The sequence below is a fragment of the Girardinichthys multiradiatus genome, chromosome 19, assembly GCF_021462225.1.
Source record: "Girardinichthys multiradiatus isolate DD_20200921_A chromosome 19, DD_fGirMul_XY1, whole genome shotgun sequence".
NCBI classification, from domain to species: domain Eukaryota; kingdom Metazoa; phylum Chordata; class Actinopteri; order Cyprinodontiformes; family Goodeidae; genus Girardinichthys; species Girardinichthys multiradiatus.
The window spans coordinates 39,788,882-39,805,919 of NC_061811.1; the positions used below are offsets into that span (position 1 = coordinate 39,788,882).

The following is a 17,038-nucleotide window of genomic DNA, read 5'->3' on the forward strand; positions in this document are numbered from 1 at the left end:
CTCCCTGGCTGCAATCAGCAGATTAGATGCACCTGGTGGCTGCTGCAGTGTAGTGCAATCTGTGGAATGCCAAGCCCCTGTGTCTTCCCTGATATATACTGACTCTGACAAGCAGACGGTGCCAGATTTTTGAAAGCCATTCGTGTGAGTAGATATCCAGCGTTCCTTCCTGTCTGATCATTGTTCTTGACCTTGCTTTGCCTTTTGGATTTATGCCTCTGCCTGCTCCCTGTCGGACTATTTGGATTTTGGTTGTCGACCTTGTTTCCTGCATCTAGTTTATGCCTCTGCCCGCCCCTTGCCTGACGCCTCTTTTTCCGATCGTTGACCCTGTTTCTGTCCTTGGATTATTGAGCCAGCCTAGCCCTCGGATTATTCAGCCTGGAGTCACTTCTTACCTGTGCTGTGGAGATCACCGCCTGCCGCCCACTGAGGTTTCCCCTCTGGGTTTCAAGTTCCACTCAAGACAAAAGCAGGTTTAGGGTGGCTTTTCTGATTCCTGGCAAAATCTGGAGAGACTACAAGTCACTAATCCCTCTTTCTGCCTCAGTGATTCCTGGAAGCTGTGAGGAGTGTTACCTGTGTGACGTTTTCCGGTGGCTGAATAAATCTTTTAAAACTTTCAGTACTGTGTCTGGCTGAATCTTGGGTTCCACCTTTTTCTGATTCATAGCAGAAAAATCTGGCAAAAAACAATTGGACCAATCGCCGCACAACAGTGGCGTACCCCGTTGATGAGACCCTTTCCTGGTTGGGTTCCGGCATGAGGAAATAATTTCCACATTACGTTCTGGCAATCTTGTCTCTGAGCTGCCACCGTCACAAAGAAACCACGCCCAAGTAACACGGACAACAGCAGAGGTAAGGGAGCTTCTCTCTGCCTGAGATGTTCAGGGGAGACTCAGACCAATGTCGAGCTTTTCTAACTCAGTGTGAAATTCATTTTGAGCTTCAGCCATCATCCTTTCCCACTGAACCTTCCAAGGTGGCGTTTGTTATATCTCTGCTGGCAGGAGATATAACAGAGACCGGATAGCCCCTAATAAAGGGCCTCCATAGTCCTGGAGCACCTCCCACAGGGCACCACGAGGGAGACAAAACACATGTGGACCGGTTGGGCAAACTCCCATGAACCCTCGAGTATCCTGCAGAGGGTATAGAGCTGGTCCAGTGTTCCACAGCTAGGACGAAAACCACACTGCTCCTCCTGAAGCCGAGGTTCGACTATCGGCTTGACTCTCTTCTCCATTACCTTGGCGCAGGCCTTACCACGGAGGCTGAGGAGTGTGATCCCCTTATAGTTGGAACACACCCTCCGGTGGTGGTCCCCCTTCATAAGAAGGGGGACCACCACCCCAGTCTGCCAGTCCAAAGGCACTGTCCCTGACAGCCACGCAATGTTGAAGAGGCGTGTCAACCATGACAGCCCCATCACATCCAGAGACTTGAGGTACTCAGGGCGGATTTCATCCACCCCCGAAGCCCTGCCATCGTGGAGCTTTTTAACCACCTCGGTGACTTCAGCCTGGTGATGAAAGAGTCTAACCCTGAGTCCCCGGCTTCCACTTCCACCAGGGAATGCGTGATGGCAGGATTGGGGAGAAGTACTCCTTCCACCACCTGATAATATCCCCAGTTGAGGTCAGTAGCCTCCCACCCCCACTGTAAGCAGTGTTGGCGAAGCACTGCTTCCCCCTCCTGAGGCCAACCAGTAGTCCTTCTCCTTGGCCTCTCCAAACTCCTCCCAGGCCCGAGTTTTTGCCTTTGCCACAGCCTGGGCCGTGGCACGCTTAGCCTCACGGTACCTGTCAGCTGCCTCAGGAGTCTCACAAGCCAACCACAGCCGATAGGACGTCTTCAGCTGGATGTGGTGGGGCCGTAGCCCTTACTGCCGGTGTCCACCACCGGATTCGGGGATTGCCGCCGCGACAGGCACCGCAGACCTTACGGCCGCAACTACGGGCAGCAGCATCGACAATAGATACAGAGAACAACTTTCGGAGAAAGTCTTTTTTTTTTTTAAGTAAAAACTATCATGGTACTAAAATTAAACTTAAATATAATTAAGGCCATTAAACCCCAAAAAGTCCAGCACAGACATTTTGATGTGACCAAGACAAAAAACTAGAGTGTGGGTGAAAGGTTAAACATGGTGTGTTTGTGTGCACTTATGGACAATCTTATCATCACAATGTGATCCTCAGAATTTGGTTTCAGGTGGATCCCCAAAGACTAGAAACGTTCATTTTGTGGGAAAAGATTAGTATTAAGTCAAACAACGGAATGTCTTTGATGTTGAAAAAGGAGTGTGTTCGATTCACAGTGTCTCATGACTTTTTTCAAATAATACAGAAAAGTGAAAGTCTGAGGAAGACGTCAGAATGGATGATAAAGACAGTCAAGTCAGGGCTGCCAGAAAGATTCAAGGCCTGGATATATCATTATCCTAACCAACATTTTTTGGCCATGCCTCATATACAGTGCCTTGCAAAAGTACTCACCCCCTTGGGGTTTTACCTATTTCTCTACATTCCAACCTGTAACTTGAATGTTTTTTTTTTTCTTATTTTATGTGATGGATCTTGACAAAGTAATCTAAGATGCTGAAGGGCAATAGAAAAATATATTAAAAAAATTAAGTTCTAGTGCCACCAATTACATTTAAAAGTCACATAATTAGTAAATAGAAGTCCAATGTGTGCAATCTCAGTGTCAACGTTTCAGTCAAAAGAGAGCCATTAACTTTGTGAAAGGAGAGAAGATCTACCCTGGAGAGAAGTACCAGGCGTCCTTGCTCAGCACCTCGATTTTCAGCTCATTTTGGATCCTTGCACAAAGATGTGGTTTTATGAGAACATTGCCTTAACAATAGCTTAAAAAAGTAACATGCAGAGTACTACTGTAAGCGCTGGAAACTCAGGTCACACCAATTTGGGTTCACTCTATGCAGATACTCAATTTATAGGCAATATTGTTAATCTACTTGACATTATTTATTTCTTCAGATAAATTAATATTATAATTAAAACCATGCAGATAATATTAACAAGCTTCCATTATTAGTCAGCACTGGCTGTTGTTACTGCGTAATTGTACTGCATATATCTGAGGCTACTCAAAAACAAGTTAACATTTCATAAAATATGTTTGTGAGCATTTAAAAATGCATGGATTTCAATATAATTCCAGCTATGTCAGAGTTTAAGTCATATCAAAAGCATTAGATTGCATATCAACACATTTAGTTTGGTTGGTAGCTTTGGTTTTAAATAATACATTTACCTTTAAATGATTAAACTTTAGTTTAAAATCCTGCATATTATTGCATGTTCCACACCAAACTAACTATTCCAAATAACTGCTTTATCAATTGCTTTGAGAACTGATGCTTTTTGGGCTACTTTCTACTTATGTGCATTTTTATAACAAAAACAAATGTCATGATTTGAGGGTGTTTTGTTTTTTGTTTGGGTTTTAGTAATTCTTATTTCCAGTTTATGTTTTTGGGTCTTGCTTCTGTTTCCTGGCTGTGCTTTGGTTCCTTAGTATTGTTCATGTTCTGTACATTATGTTTTCCCAATAAGTTTTGCATCTTTGGATTTTTGTTTTGCCCAGTTACGTTTTGTTTCTCCCTGCCTCTGTCAACCATAGCAATCACCTTCATTCAGTCCACCTGCATCATGTAATCAGTCTTCTCGGTTCACCTTTACCATGCTCCATATATACACCGTCGTTCTGTTTACTCCTTGCGGAAACATTCTCTCTGTGATCACTCTGGTCATGCAAAGCCTGTTTTGCCAAGTCTGTCTGTTGTGTATTTTAAACATATCTAGGGTTTGGGTATAGTTTTTCAGAAATTTTTTCTGAGTTTTGTGACTTCGGAGACTCAAGGATATATGTTATTCCTCAGATTTTTACTATTATTTCTTAATCAAACCTATGGGCTATAAAAGCTAAATTTGTCTTTAACGCTGAGAGTCATACTTTTGGTGTACATTCTATTTGTTTATTTTTTTTGTTCTCTTTCCTTTCATATGTATCGCTTTAAGGACAAAGAAACCTCCTCCTCTTCACACCGGAGCAGACTGGAAGGTCGTCCTCCACTTACCAGAGATTGAGAAGTGGCTGAGAGCAACCAGCGACAGAGTTGCACAGCTCACACACTCTGTTGTACAAGACAATGACAACAGACACGTGGATGTCCATCTAGTGCAGCTTAAGGTAGACAAAAAATGTGTTGTGGCTGTTACTGTTGGAACTCCTGATTATGTCTGTGTCACTTCTTTATTATGCAGGTTTTATACAAACAGATTGATCTCATTCAATCTATACTTGGTTAGAAAAAAAACAAAGAGGTCTTTTGTTCTAAAGTACCTTCTAAAGAATGTGTGCTAATGTTTCTCTGGCTTTATTTCAGAAAAATCTGTTATGCACTGTGGGAAGAAACGTTTACCAATATAAAAATTATGAAAAGACAACCGGTTTCCTCTCAAAGCAGACACGGGGGACCTTTTATTCAGAACACATCTCTGAATACATCTTTGTAATACAAAATCCCAAAGAATCCCAAATCCCTGACACGAGTCAGGGCATAAATATACAACAGTCACATCATTGTTGTGTATGTGAAACCCTTGACAAATCCGAAGTACCATTTTCATTTACGGACATGTTCTGGCACACTGAACTCTAGACTCTTAGCAGTACTTACAGGAATCAACAAAAATAGACTCACATCTGCAAGATATCAAAACCGGCCTACGCGACAGTTGTACCATGACAATCTCATTACTCTTATAAACTCCTCATTCCAAAGCTGGACTACACAGCTGTTTCCTTTTTGACCAAACAAGGTTCAAAACAGGCATTCTAAGAATTACTTTTTCTTATGTCCATAGCAGTTTATGCAGAATTCACTTTCACATATGGTAAAGGCAATTGTAACACTTTTAATCTACCAAACAAAGCTTTAAGCTTCCACAGTACCTTTCCAATGGTAGTGTGCTTCTCAATGGTACACACTGGCATCACGCATGTGTTACTAGTGTTTATACTTACCAATGAGTTGAGATGTAACTTTTTGCTTACTCTTTAGTACGTTGGCCCATCATCCATTTGTTAAGGTAAATGAATTCAATTCAATTCAATTCCGTTTTATCTATATAGTGCCAATTCACAACACATGTTGTCTCAAGGCACTTCACAACAGTCAGGTACATACATTCCAATGAATCCTAACCATTAAACAGTGCAGTCGGAGTTAGCTTTTTATTCAAATTGGATAAAAAAATTTCTATCTAAGGAAACCCAGCAGATTGCATCCAGTCAGTGACTTGCAGCATTCCCTCCTCCCAGATGAGCATGTAGAGACAGTGGACAGTCACTGGCGTTGACTTTGCAGCAATCCCTCATACTGAGCATGCATGTAGCGACAGCGGAGAGGAAAAACTCCCTTTTGACAGGAAGAAACCGACTGGGGGTTTGAGAGAACAGAGTGGAGACACAAAAAAAAAACACAGAAGCACTGATCCAGGAGTACTATCTATGGGAAGGAAAAGTAAATGTTAATGGATGTAACTCCTTTAGTTGTTTCACCTAGAAAGAAAGAACAGATAAACTCTGAGCCAGTTTTCAAGGATAGAGTCTGAAAGAGAGCACATAGAGTTTGTTACAGTTAAGCTCAGTCAATTGCCATGTCTAAGAGAGAGAAAAGGTTAAACACTAAAAGACAGGGCTATGTGGATCATCGGTAGAAGGTGAGCAATAAGTTGTTGCAGCAGAAGCTCGGACAATCCCCTCTCCCATCAAGGTGTCACAGGTAGACACAGAGCCAGGCCAGATATAGCTTCTAGGACGAGAATAGAGGAGCACAAGGTTAAAGCTGAAATAACAGCAAACTAATGCAAAATTGGAGAGTAGTGTGAGAATGTAGCGAAAGAGGGGTGAAGGTGGTCGTTATGCTCCTCCAGCAGCTTAAGCTATAGCAGCATAACTACACAGATTAGTTTCAGTGCAGAATATTTAGTTAAACGGCGCTTATTTACAACAATGTTGTCTCAAGGAACCCTACAAAGGGTCCCACTGATGGTCATGTATACTAAAACCATAAGGATTGGGATACCTCTCTCTGTCAGACTGATTATAACCATTGGAAAAGAGAAGGGGTCATACAGGTAGCAGAAATGGAGGGTGTGTTTGCCCCTCAACCATAACTGAGCCGGTTTAGGCTAAACCTGACTCCCCCTTACTCCAAGCAACAAGGAGGGAGGAAGGCTCCCTCCCTGATAAACTAAGCCACTCTAACTATAAGCTTTATCAAAAAGGAAAGTTTTAAGCCTAGCCTTAAAAGTAGACAGGGTGTCTGCCTCACGGACCTAAAGCTGGGAGCTGGTTCCACAGGAGAGGAGCCTGATAACTAAAGGATCTGCCTCCCATTCTACTTCTAGAGACTCTAGGAACCACCAGTAAACCTGCAGTCTGAGAACGAAGTGCCTGTTAGGAACATATGGAACCATCAGATCTCTGTTGTATGATGGAGCTAGATCATTAAGGGCTTTATATGTGAGGAGGAGGTGTATAGAGCGCCATTTTCTCTCAAATTTTCTAACATTGTGCTTTAAAGTACGCAGCTCTGAATTAAACCAAGGAGCTAGCCTCCTATGAATGATTACCTTCTTTTTCAAGGGGGCTGCATTGTCTAATGAATCACGCAATGATGAAGAAACACTATGAACAAAAGAATCAATTTGTGAAGGGGCAGAAACAGAATTATTTCCCTCCATTGTGCTTTTCAGTGAAAATGAGGAAATTAAAAGTGGAACAGATTCTTTAAAGGTTGTTACAGCATCGCCTGATAATGTTCTACTATAATGAAATTTTCTTTCAGGTGTGGAGTACTCGGTTAAATTAAACTCAAAGGTTATTAAAAAATGGTCAGACAGGACAGGGTTATAAGAGAATATTGTTATGTCTTTATACTCAATGCCATATGTCAGCACAAGGTCCAGAGAATGAAGACAAAATGAACTGTTACTACACCTCCCAGTATGCTTAGTCACAGGCAGAGTTGATAAATAACAACTGTGGCTAATGCTAGTCATCATTCCAGCCGTAGTGTCCTGCCAGGAACTACACGAGGAGGCAATCTCTGGAGAAGCAGAAGCTGGCGGGTGGGTTTATTTCCCTTCTCTACACTGGCCATTTTCATAAAGAGCTTGTCAAAGCTCAGGAACTTGCTGATATAAAAGTCCAACAGTTTTACTTTCACAAGTGGAGCACTACAGCTAACGCTTTAAAGCTCTGCTTGATATTCCTAAAAAGACAATTTATTAGAAACTGCTTTGGGATTACTTTAGTTGTTACGGACACGAAGACAGAAGTGAAAAGGAAAAAAATGAAGCACGAAAGAGAGAAAGGGGGGGCAAGAAGGAAAAGGGGAGAGAAGCAGAATAGAATGGAGGAAAGAAAGAAGGATGAAGAGAATACAAGATAACACCCTGCTTGCTTCTACACCTGCAGAAATGTTCATATTACCAGCTTTTTTACCGAAAGGTGCACGGTATTTATGAATGCAAGATGTATTTAGTGGTAAATGCGGCTCAGTATAGAACATTTGTGTATCTGTTAACACCTGAATCTAAACACCCGTGGGTCTGAGTGTGAGCGCACTTGTGTATACAAGGTTTCTCCATAAAAATATGCAATAATGAGTGTGAGGAGCCACAGACCTGCTCCCCTGAACCTGGGACAGATACGGAGGAGATCCGAGCCACAGACATCCAAAGCCCCCCAGAGCACAGGAAACCCAGGAGTACCGCCGGGACTACCGCAACCCCCCAGAGAAGAGCAGGGGAGAGTCCCAGGGGAACCTCCCAACAGCCACAGTGCAGAAACCCCAGGGAGCTGCAGCGACGAGCCCACAGGCCCAGCCGGCAGCCGTCTATGCCCGAGCAGATCCAGCCATGGACCCAGAGACCCGAGACCCCGGGACTTATCACTCGCCAAGTAGAGGCCTGACAGAGCCCAGGTTTCCAGGCCCCAGCAAGCAGCAACTGGGAGTGAGCTAGCACACACCAAAGCACCCAGCCCCGGATACCAAGAACCACAAGTACATTGGCGGGCAGAGACACCAACCACCGGCAGTTATTGTGGTGGGGATAGAATAGGCCCCACATTTGATGGGGGGCCTAAACTGATCCAGGAGAGGAAGCAGACACAAAAATCAGGCACACACAGTCACAATCTCACATTCCCACCCTCATGCGTACACATAAAAACACTCACACCCACGCACCCAACGTAAAGACAAACAACAATGGATGTCGTACACTCACTCACACTCCCCATACACACTCTATACTCCCAGGTCCAGGTGCTGATACCCCATAGGGACAACCAGCCCCGGACCCAGGAGGTGGTCCCCTTCCCTTTGGGGATAGACACAGGCAGACTGCCCCAGCACCTGAACCTGGTCTGAGCTAGCCTGAGCTCGTGCCTGAACCTGAGCGACCCTGGCCCGGACCCTGACCCCCCGCCTTGTACCCAGTCCCCAACGACCCCCATCTTCATCCGGAGAGAGGGCTATGTACAAAAGAGGCCTCTACATGGTCCAAACAAGCCCACCAACCAGAGCCGCCACAGAATAAAATAGTCCCAACACCCAATGAATTCCGATCCCAACCCCATGAGCCCCCCACCCCCAATGAACCCCAACATGAATCTCCCCACTGGGCCACCCCCAACCAGGACTCAGATATCGAACACATGCCCCCGAACCCAAACGCCATGAATCCCCCCTCCACAGGACATGGGCACACTCCCACAGCTGAGCATCCCTGAAAAGTCAACGAAGCAACATCCACGAAGTGCAAGCTCCACATACAGCCCCGCTCCAAGCACCTCCACTGCCTCCTGCCCCCACCACACAGTGCGCCACAACAGCAAGGCAAGGGCCCCGCGCAACACCACCGCGGCCCCCGCCCACAGGCGCAACAGGGCTGACACCGTCGAGCACTGAGCTCAGCTCTACCATCGCCGCTAAGCTGGTCCAGATGCCGGTGACCCCATGTCCAAGAAGATGACACAACCCCCTCACCTCACACACTGCAGCCCCCCACGCCACCATCTAGCCTGTTGCCCCCCCCACCCCCAGAACCAACAGCCAGCAGAGCAGCACACCGCCAAGCCCACCCATCCATTCAGCCAGCGTCAGCCGCCCCAGCCCATCAGTCTGTGAGAGGGAAACATGCACCAGCTGGTTAACAGGGCCGGGCAGGCCAACCGCTCCAGGCCAAGCACATCCAACCAGCCGCCACAGTGCGGGCACAAGACATGCTTCACCGACCCACCCACTCGACCGCCAACCATAGCCCTGCGCCCGGCCAGGGGCAAGAGCCACAGAAGGAAGCCCCCCAACCGACAGAACAGGCACCGAAGCCAGGGACCGAGATCCAAGGCATTCCAAACGATCCCGAGAGGGCCGAAAAGCCAGCTCCAGCACCAGACAACCCCCCAGATCTCGACCAGAAGGTCTCCCAGCCTCTGACCCTCAAGCCCCCCCCCGCAGTTTTAATATTGTCGGACTGTGAAGTGCACCTGCACAAAGTGTAAATGTCCTTGTGTTCATTGTGCTTTTGACCAACAGCTCTTAACTTAGCCAGAAGTTTAAAGTTGGACTATTGGAGTCTCATTTAAAGCTGGCCGAGACGATCTGAGCCTTGTGCTGGGTTCTGATCATTTCCATTGTCTCACCGTTTTATGGCCCTGTATTTTTCCACTGTTTCCCGCGCTGAGGTTTATGACCCTTTGTTCCAAACTAGTTCGCTATCAGCTGTTAGTGGACTAAAGAGCACGGCTTCTCTGCGCTATACAGCGTTTGAGCTGTACTGGTTCTACTGTTTTGTCAGCTGACAGCAGCTAGTTGGGACTCATCACCTAACAAGATAAAGATTCAGCGTTGTTCCTTCATTGTTGTTCCATATAACAAGTCCATCCAAAGCTTTGATTTATTCCCACTTCAGTCCATAAACTGCTGGTTTGATCTCGATTTATATTCAGTGTGCATTTGTCATAAACTGATCAATTTTGCATTCTTCTTGATTATTCATTAACAAAATTGGAGAGTAGTATGATAATGTAGCAGAGAGAGTGAAAGTGATCATTATGTCCTCCAGCAGTCTACGCCTATAGCAAAGTAACTATAGAGATAGCTCAGGTCTTCACAATAAAAGCGCTGCTCGCCATATACTGTCTGACTGCACTGATCAAAATAAAGGTCTCATAAAAGTAGCTTACGTATACATACATACAGTGCCTTGCGAAAGTACAGGGGTTGGACAATGAAACTGAAACACCTGGTTTTAGACCATAATAATTTATTAGTATGGTGTAGGGCCTCCTTTTGCGGCCAATACAGCATCAATTCGTCTTGGGAATGACATATACAAGTCCTGCACAGTGGTCAGAGGGATTTTAAGCCATTCTTCTTGCAGAATAGTGGCCAGGTCACTACGTGATACTGGTGGAGGAAAACGTTTCCTGACTCGCTCCTCCAAAACACCCCAAAGTGGCTCAATAATATTTAGATCTGGCGACTGTGCAGGCCATGGGAGATGTTCAACTTCACTTTCATGTTCATCAAACCAATCTTTCACCAGTATTGCTGTGTGTATTGGTGCATTGTCATCCTGATACACGGCACTGCCTTCAGAATACAATGTTTAAACCATTGGATGCACATGGTCCTCAAGAATGGTTCGGTAGTCCTTGGCAGTGACGTACCCATCTAGCACAAGTATTGGGCCAAGGGAATGCCATGATATGGCAGCCCAAACCATCACTGATCCACCTCATGCTTCACTCTGGGCATGCAACAGTCTGGGTGGTACGCTTCTTTGGGGCTTCTCCACACCGTAACTCTGCCGGATGTGGGGAAAACAGTAAAGTTGGACTCATCAGAGAACAATACATGTTTCACATTGTCCACAGCCCAAGATTTGCGCTCCTTGCACCATTGAAACCGACGTTTGGCATTGGCATGAGTGACCAAAGGTTTGGCTATAGCAGCCCCGCCGTGTATATTGACCCTGTGGAGCTCCCGACGGACAGTTCTTGTGGAAACAGGAGAGTTGAGGTGCACATTTAATTCTGCCGTGATTTGCACAGCCGTGGTTTTATGTTTTTTGGATACAATCCGGGTTAGCAATTTGGGCCCCTTAGTACCAATTGAGCATCGTGTCAACGCCACAGCCTACCTGAGTATTGTTGCTGACCATGTCCATCCCTTTATGACCACAGTGTACCCATCTTCTAATGGTTACTTCCAGCAGGATAACGCGCCATGTCATAAAGCACGAATCATCTCAGACTGGTTTCTTGAACATGACAATGAGTTCACTATACTCAAATGGCCTCCGCGGTCACCAGATCTCAATCCAATAGAGCACCTTTGGGATGCGGTGGAACAGGAGATTCGCATCATGGATGCAGCTGACAAATCTGCAGCATCTGTGTGATGCTATCATGTCAATATGGACCAAACTCTCTGAGGAATGTTTCCAGTAACTTGTTGAATCTTTGCCACTAAGGATTAAGGCAGTTCTGAAGGCAAAAGGGGGTCCAACCCGGTACTAGCAAGGTGTACCTTCAGTGGTGATTGCTCAGCAAGACTGCAAAGGAAGCTCAGCTTCCCCTAAAATGTCAAAAAATAAGTGATCAAATTTATACTGTTGTGTGTAAATATGTGCTACAACGCGCTTAACTTTTGTTCAGAATCAGCTTCTTATCACTGGTAACGACACGGCTTTCCTCTCACTCATTCTCGCAGCTTCACAGTGCTTTAAACAGTGAGTTCAATAGCAAAGCAAAAATGCTGGGCTTTGTCCTGCCCATCGGACGCTCAGTTTCTGCATGATGATTGGATGATCTGTCTGAGGCTGAATCCCTTTTTGATTGACAGCAAAATCAGCGAATCAGCGATCTTGAAATTGAGCTTCCCCTCCTTGAAAGACCAACATCCGCCATTGATATATATAAAATCAATCAATCAATAAGCACTGGCGCCCCTCAGGGTTGTGCTCAGGGGACCAATCTGTGAAACTCCTGAAGTTTGCAGATGACACCACTGTCATTGGTCTGATCCAGGACAGTGAGCCTGCATACAGACAGGAGGTGGATCGGCTGGTACACTGGTGTGGTCAGAACCACCTGGAACATAACCCACTCAAGACTGTGGAGATGATGGTGGACTTTCAGAGAACACCACCCCCACACACCACCTTCATCATCCTGTATCCACTGTTGACCACTTCTGGTTCCTAGGAACCACCATTTCTCGAAACCTGAGATGGTCCTCACACATAGACAATGTCCGGAAGAAGGCCCAGCAGAGACTGTACTACCTCTGGCAACTCCAGAAGTACAACCTTCCACAGGAGCTGCTGGTCATCTTGTACACTGGCATTGTTCAGTATGCCCTGTCTTCGTCCATTTCAGTGTAGTTTTGCTCATTCACAAAACAGGACAGATCCAGGCTGCAATAAAAAATCATGTCTACAGAGAGAATCATCAGGGCTAGGCTACCTTCAGGTCGGTAGTACAGAGCTGTCTGCTAAAACCAGCTGCCATAGAGACACTTTCTTCCCCCAGGGTGTCTATATGATAAACACATACATACTTGAAGTTGTCTCACATTATCCTCTCTGTAAAGTCCCTTGTGCATATATGTACATTTAAAAGATATTTTTTATTTTCATTGTTATATATAAAAAAAATCTTCACTGAGAGCAAAGTGTTCCGGAGTCAAATTCCTTGTTGGTGTGCACAAACTTGGCAATAAAGCTGATTCTGGAGAATAAGGCAAAAGAAACACCTGATATTTCCATAATAAATAGAATTATCATCAAGTGAGTAAAGGTCAAAATGACAAATAGAATATTCTAAAGCAACAGCTGGGAAAAGAACAACAACAAAACACCGGGTTGACTATAGTATTCCTAATAAGGCAAAGTGGGAATGTTTCAGCTGTGTAAAATTCATGCTTGCACATCACTCCTGTTTTGGCTCATACCCCAGTTGACACCTCCATCTAGTGGTATCATTAACATGTTACAGCAAGGTGAAGATTGAGACCTAATTTACTAACTGTATGAAAATGGTTGTTTATCATCCAAGCTAAATATAAAACACTTATAACACTTATAACAATTATTGTTCCAATTACCGGGTTTCTTATAATAATGACACAATAATGAAACTTACAAGAAGACTGACAGAAGGAACAGATAACTAAGCACGGGAAGGGAATCAGGCATGAAATGGGCAGGCAAACAGAAAAATCCAGCAATAAACAATGAACAATAGAGAGCTTATATGGGAAAAAGAACAAGTGCAGGCTATAGAGACAACGAGGTGGGGCAGGTGAGCTGAATCAACTAATTGCATAGTGGCTGAGGGTTGGCAGAACAGAAAAATGGGAAAACTAACAATGACTGGAGCTAAACACAGATATAAAGAAACACTAAATAAAGAGGTAAAAGACTGGTTGCAATCAAAAATAACTTCAAACTTAAAAAAACTTTCTCACTTTTTATTTATATATGATCCCTAAACAAGTCTTACCCTAAAAGCCCAAAACATTGATTTATAATAAATGAAAATGGTCAGGTAAACTGAGTTCCTAAAATAAGTAACGTTTGTCAATTAATATTTCAAACAACATTGAAAGCAGTTGTGGATGCAGCAAAAAGAGGGGGCATGTCAAGCTATGTGTTTTTACGCCACCATGAAAAGGGTGCATTATTGTTATTCTTCCTTTTCATTTTCATACAACATTTAATAATAATACTTTTGGTTTTCCCCAAACATAACTGGTTTTCGGACAAAACTGGGACAATTCGGCATATTGTCCCAATTTTAAATTTCGATTTATTGTCATATGCTCCAGTCATCTTTGTTGTAAGAATGTTGGTGTATAATAATGAAAAAAAAAAACAGCTGTCAGTCTGGCTTTAGTTCAAAGGTGAGGACAATTAATATTGTAATTTATTGCTACAAACACCTTCTAGATCAGCTGTATTGGCTGATTTAGAAGGTGTTTGTAGCATTACTAATATTTAGCATCTCCAGTTGTACAAAAGGTACTACTGTCAGAACAATCTAAATTTACTTCTGAGCATCTTTGGTGAAGTGGGGGCATTGCTTGGTTTAGTGTGGTGTTAGACATTTAAATAAAAATATGTAAAGATCATGCTTCACATCTTATGAAAACTGGAGCTTCTCGTGCAGTATTAAAACTTGAGGCACAAATGGTATGTTATAACTCAAGCATGGCTCGGCATGAATGTTCATTTAGTTATTGGATCATTGGAAAGACATAGACAGTTGATTTTATTACATATTAAACTCTCTAGTTATACAGTAAAAACTGTATGTGTTTAACATCAGCAGAGCCAAAGCCTTTATTTAACTACATAAGCTGTCAGTGTGGATATACCATATTACCTTCTTTTGCAAATAAATTGTTATTACCTTATCACAGTTAAATCACAGAATCATAAACTTCAATTTGTGGACCTGGCTAGACACTAGTACTTTAATGAACAAAGTAAACTGTACATTAGACTAAATAAAAGCCTAAATCAAGAGTTTAAGATATCAGTAAAAAGTAATTTCTAAACAGGATAACTCTCCCAAGCTATAACTAAGTATTGCTGTTGGCCTACTCCTGACCAGGCTAACTTCTCTGAATAGATACTGTATCTTTGGTGCTATGTTTTGTGTGATTGCTTTTGTAAAACTGACTGAGTGATATGTATATATCAGGATAACTAGGAAATCCCACCTTAATCCCTTGTTTTAGCTTTGTGAAACACCCCCCTGGTGTTTTCCAACTGCCTTTAGTGTCCATACCGTAAAATACTTAGTTTTCTACCACCAATAGTTGATGTCTGTGTTTTGATAATGCAAAATTTCAGTCTAACTGTACCTTGGTAAAACTAAGTATCCCTTCTTGACAGGTGACATTCACATTAAAGGACCCAAAGTTTATTTGACTTAATTTCCAGTGAGGATGTTTGTGGCTGAACAGACTCAATGAGTGAGCAGGCAATGGGAACAGACAGATCCTCAGACAGCTGTTTGAAAATATATTCATGCCTCGGGTAAACTCTTTCCTCCATCATGTCCTTCCTACCCTTTTCTGGCTTTATTTTCTTTATCCTCTCCATCATTTGGAGTTTTTCTTTCCACCTTTTACCCTATCGCTGTCATTTTTATAATGCGTTTGCCTGCGGGGTATTTTTATATAACCCGACCTTGCCATGGTGAGACTGTAGCACATGATTAAAGTGATGCAACTGGTGTTTTTGTGTGTGTGTGTGTGTGTGTGTGTTCCTGTCTTGGCATCACAGTGAGAATCATTTTCCCGATTTCACCATCAAATTGAGGACCGTTTGTACCAAAGTGAGGACATTTTGCTGGTCCTCACGACCTATTTTGCTAACGGTTAGGTTTAGGACTAAGGTGTGAATTGACTTTAGGTTAAGGTTAGGGTTAGGCATGCAGTGGTAATAGTTAGGTTTAGGGTTATTGTCAGGGTTAGGGCATAGAAAGGGTTGAAAATGACTGAAAATCAATGGAAGTCAATGGGAGTCAACACATGGTCCTCACTACATATAGCAAAACAAGAGTGTGTGTGTGTGTCTGCGTGTGTGTGTGTGTGTTTGTGTGGCCTTTTTTTTGTCTGGGTGTGTATAAGTAATGGTATGCAGTCTTCTGAACTATTCTTAGTGTCATGCAGCAGGTGGAGTCCAACAGCTGCCTGGAAAGTCCTAGGCTGCTCTGCAAGGGAGTGGCTGCCTGTTTATGCACATGTTTTTACCCACCTAAATATGTTCAAAAACATTCACTTGGGTATGTTTACTGGTCCATGGAACACCTCCCCACTGAGTTTGTCCTGGCCTGAATCCTTTCTTTAGTGGAACCGGTGAGTATTATTTAAAGTATTATTTAAAGTGTTGTTTTTCAACAAAGGTCAACTGTTCCGGGATACAAACCAGTGACAGCTGTATCGAGGACTGAAGCCTCTGAATATGGGTCGCGTGTTTTACCCCATGCCACTGCTGCACCCCTAAAGTATGAATGAATGAATAAATAGTCTTTATTACAGATACATGCATAAATACATATCATCAGACAAAGTCGCTTTACAATCAGTATATAAAAAGAATAGGCTGAAGCACCTGGCTTGTTAATGCCTATCCCATAAAAACCGAGAGTAAACAGAATATCATTACTGAAAGACAAATTAAAAATCACAATTATTTTGTTAACTTATAATCTTACACTTACATTCAATCAACTAACATCATAAACATTTATTATTTGACATTTTAACATTTTCTTGAACCACAATGTTGAACTGCATAGTTTCAGTTCATCATTAAGGCCATTCCACAACTTGTCACCCAAAACTGAAACGCATCTTCTTTTTATATTAGTTCTTACTTTACATATGTACATACTTACTTTTTTAATAAGTTTTGGATACAAATAGGAAGACTGGTGGTTTTTCGTGTTCACTACATGAAAAACCACTCACGATATTTGTGAGTATACAATGTCCAAAAATTGGGGGCGTTTAGAAATACCAATGGCATGCTGTTATTTATCTATTGCTGTCATGGTCTGAGGTAATTTTGGACCAAAACGCAAACAGGTACTAGGGCTCGGCATGTTGTAAAGTAGATCTGCTTCAATAAAGGTTCGTAGTCAGCATTTACAGGTTCGCTGGGGAGAAATACTCCATTAGCACAAATGCAGGTAAACACGAGGAGCTCGAGGAGAGATGTGACATTACATGAGGAACCAGTGGGGAATGATGAGCACAACCAGGTATATAAGCAGGGAGAGGAGGAGAATGGACCAATGAGAGGAAGGCTAATATGATCAGAGGAATAGTGGGAACAGGTGCGAGAACCGGCTGTAGAGACTGAGGGAATGAGTGGTTACTATGACAACTGAGTAGAGGGAATGCAGGGAC

At 43.4% G+C, this 17,038-nt stretch overlaps 1 protein-coding gene across 3 annotated transcripts in view; it reads left to right on the forward strand.

Moving 5' to 3' along the window:
- akap6 (A kinase (PRKA) anchor protein 6) overlaps window positions 1-17,038 on the forward strand; it is a 490,689-nt gene that overhangs the window by 9,167 nt on the left and 464,484 nt on the right. For all 3 annotated transcript variants that reach the window (XM_047392958.1, XM_047392960.1, XM_047392959.1), the window contains one exon: window positions 4,050-4,221. In XM_047392958.1, coding sequence (XP_047248914.1) covers window positions 4,050-4,221 — 172 coding nt within the window. The remainder of the gene's footprint in view (window positions 1-4,049; window positions 4,222-17,038) is intronic.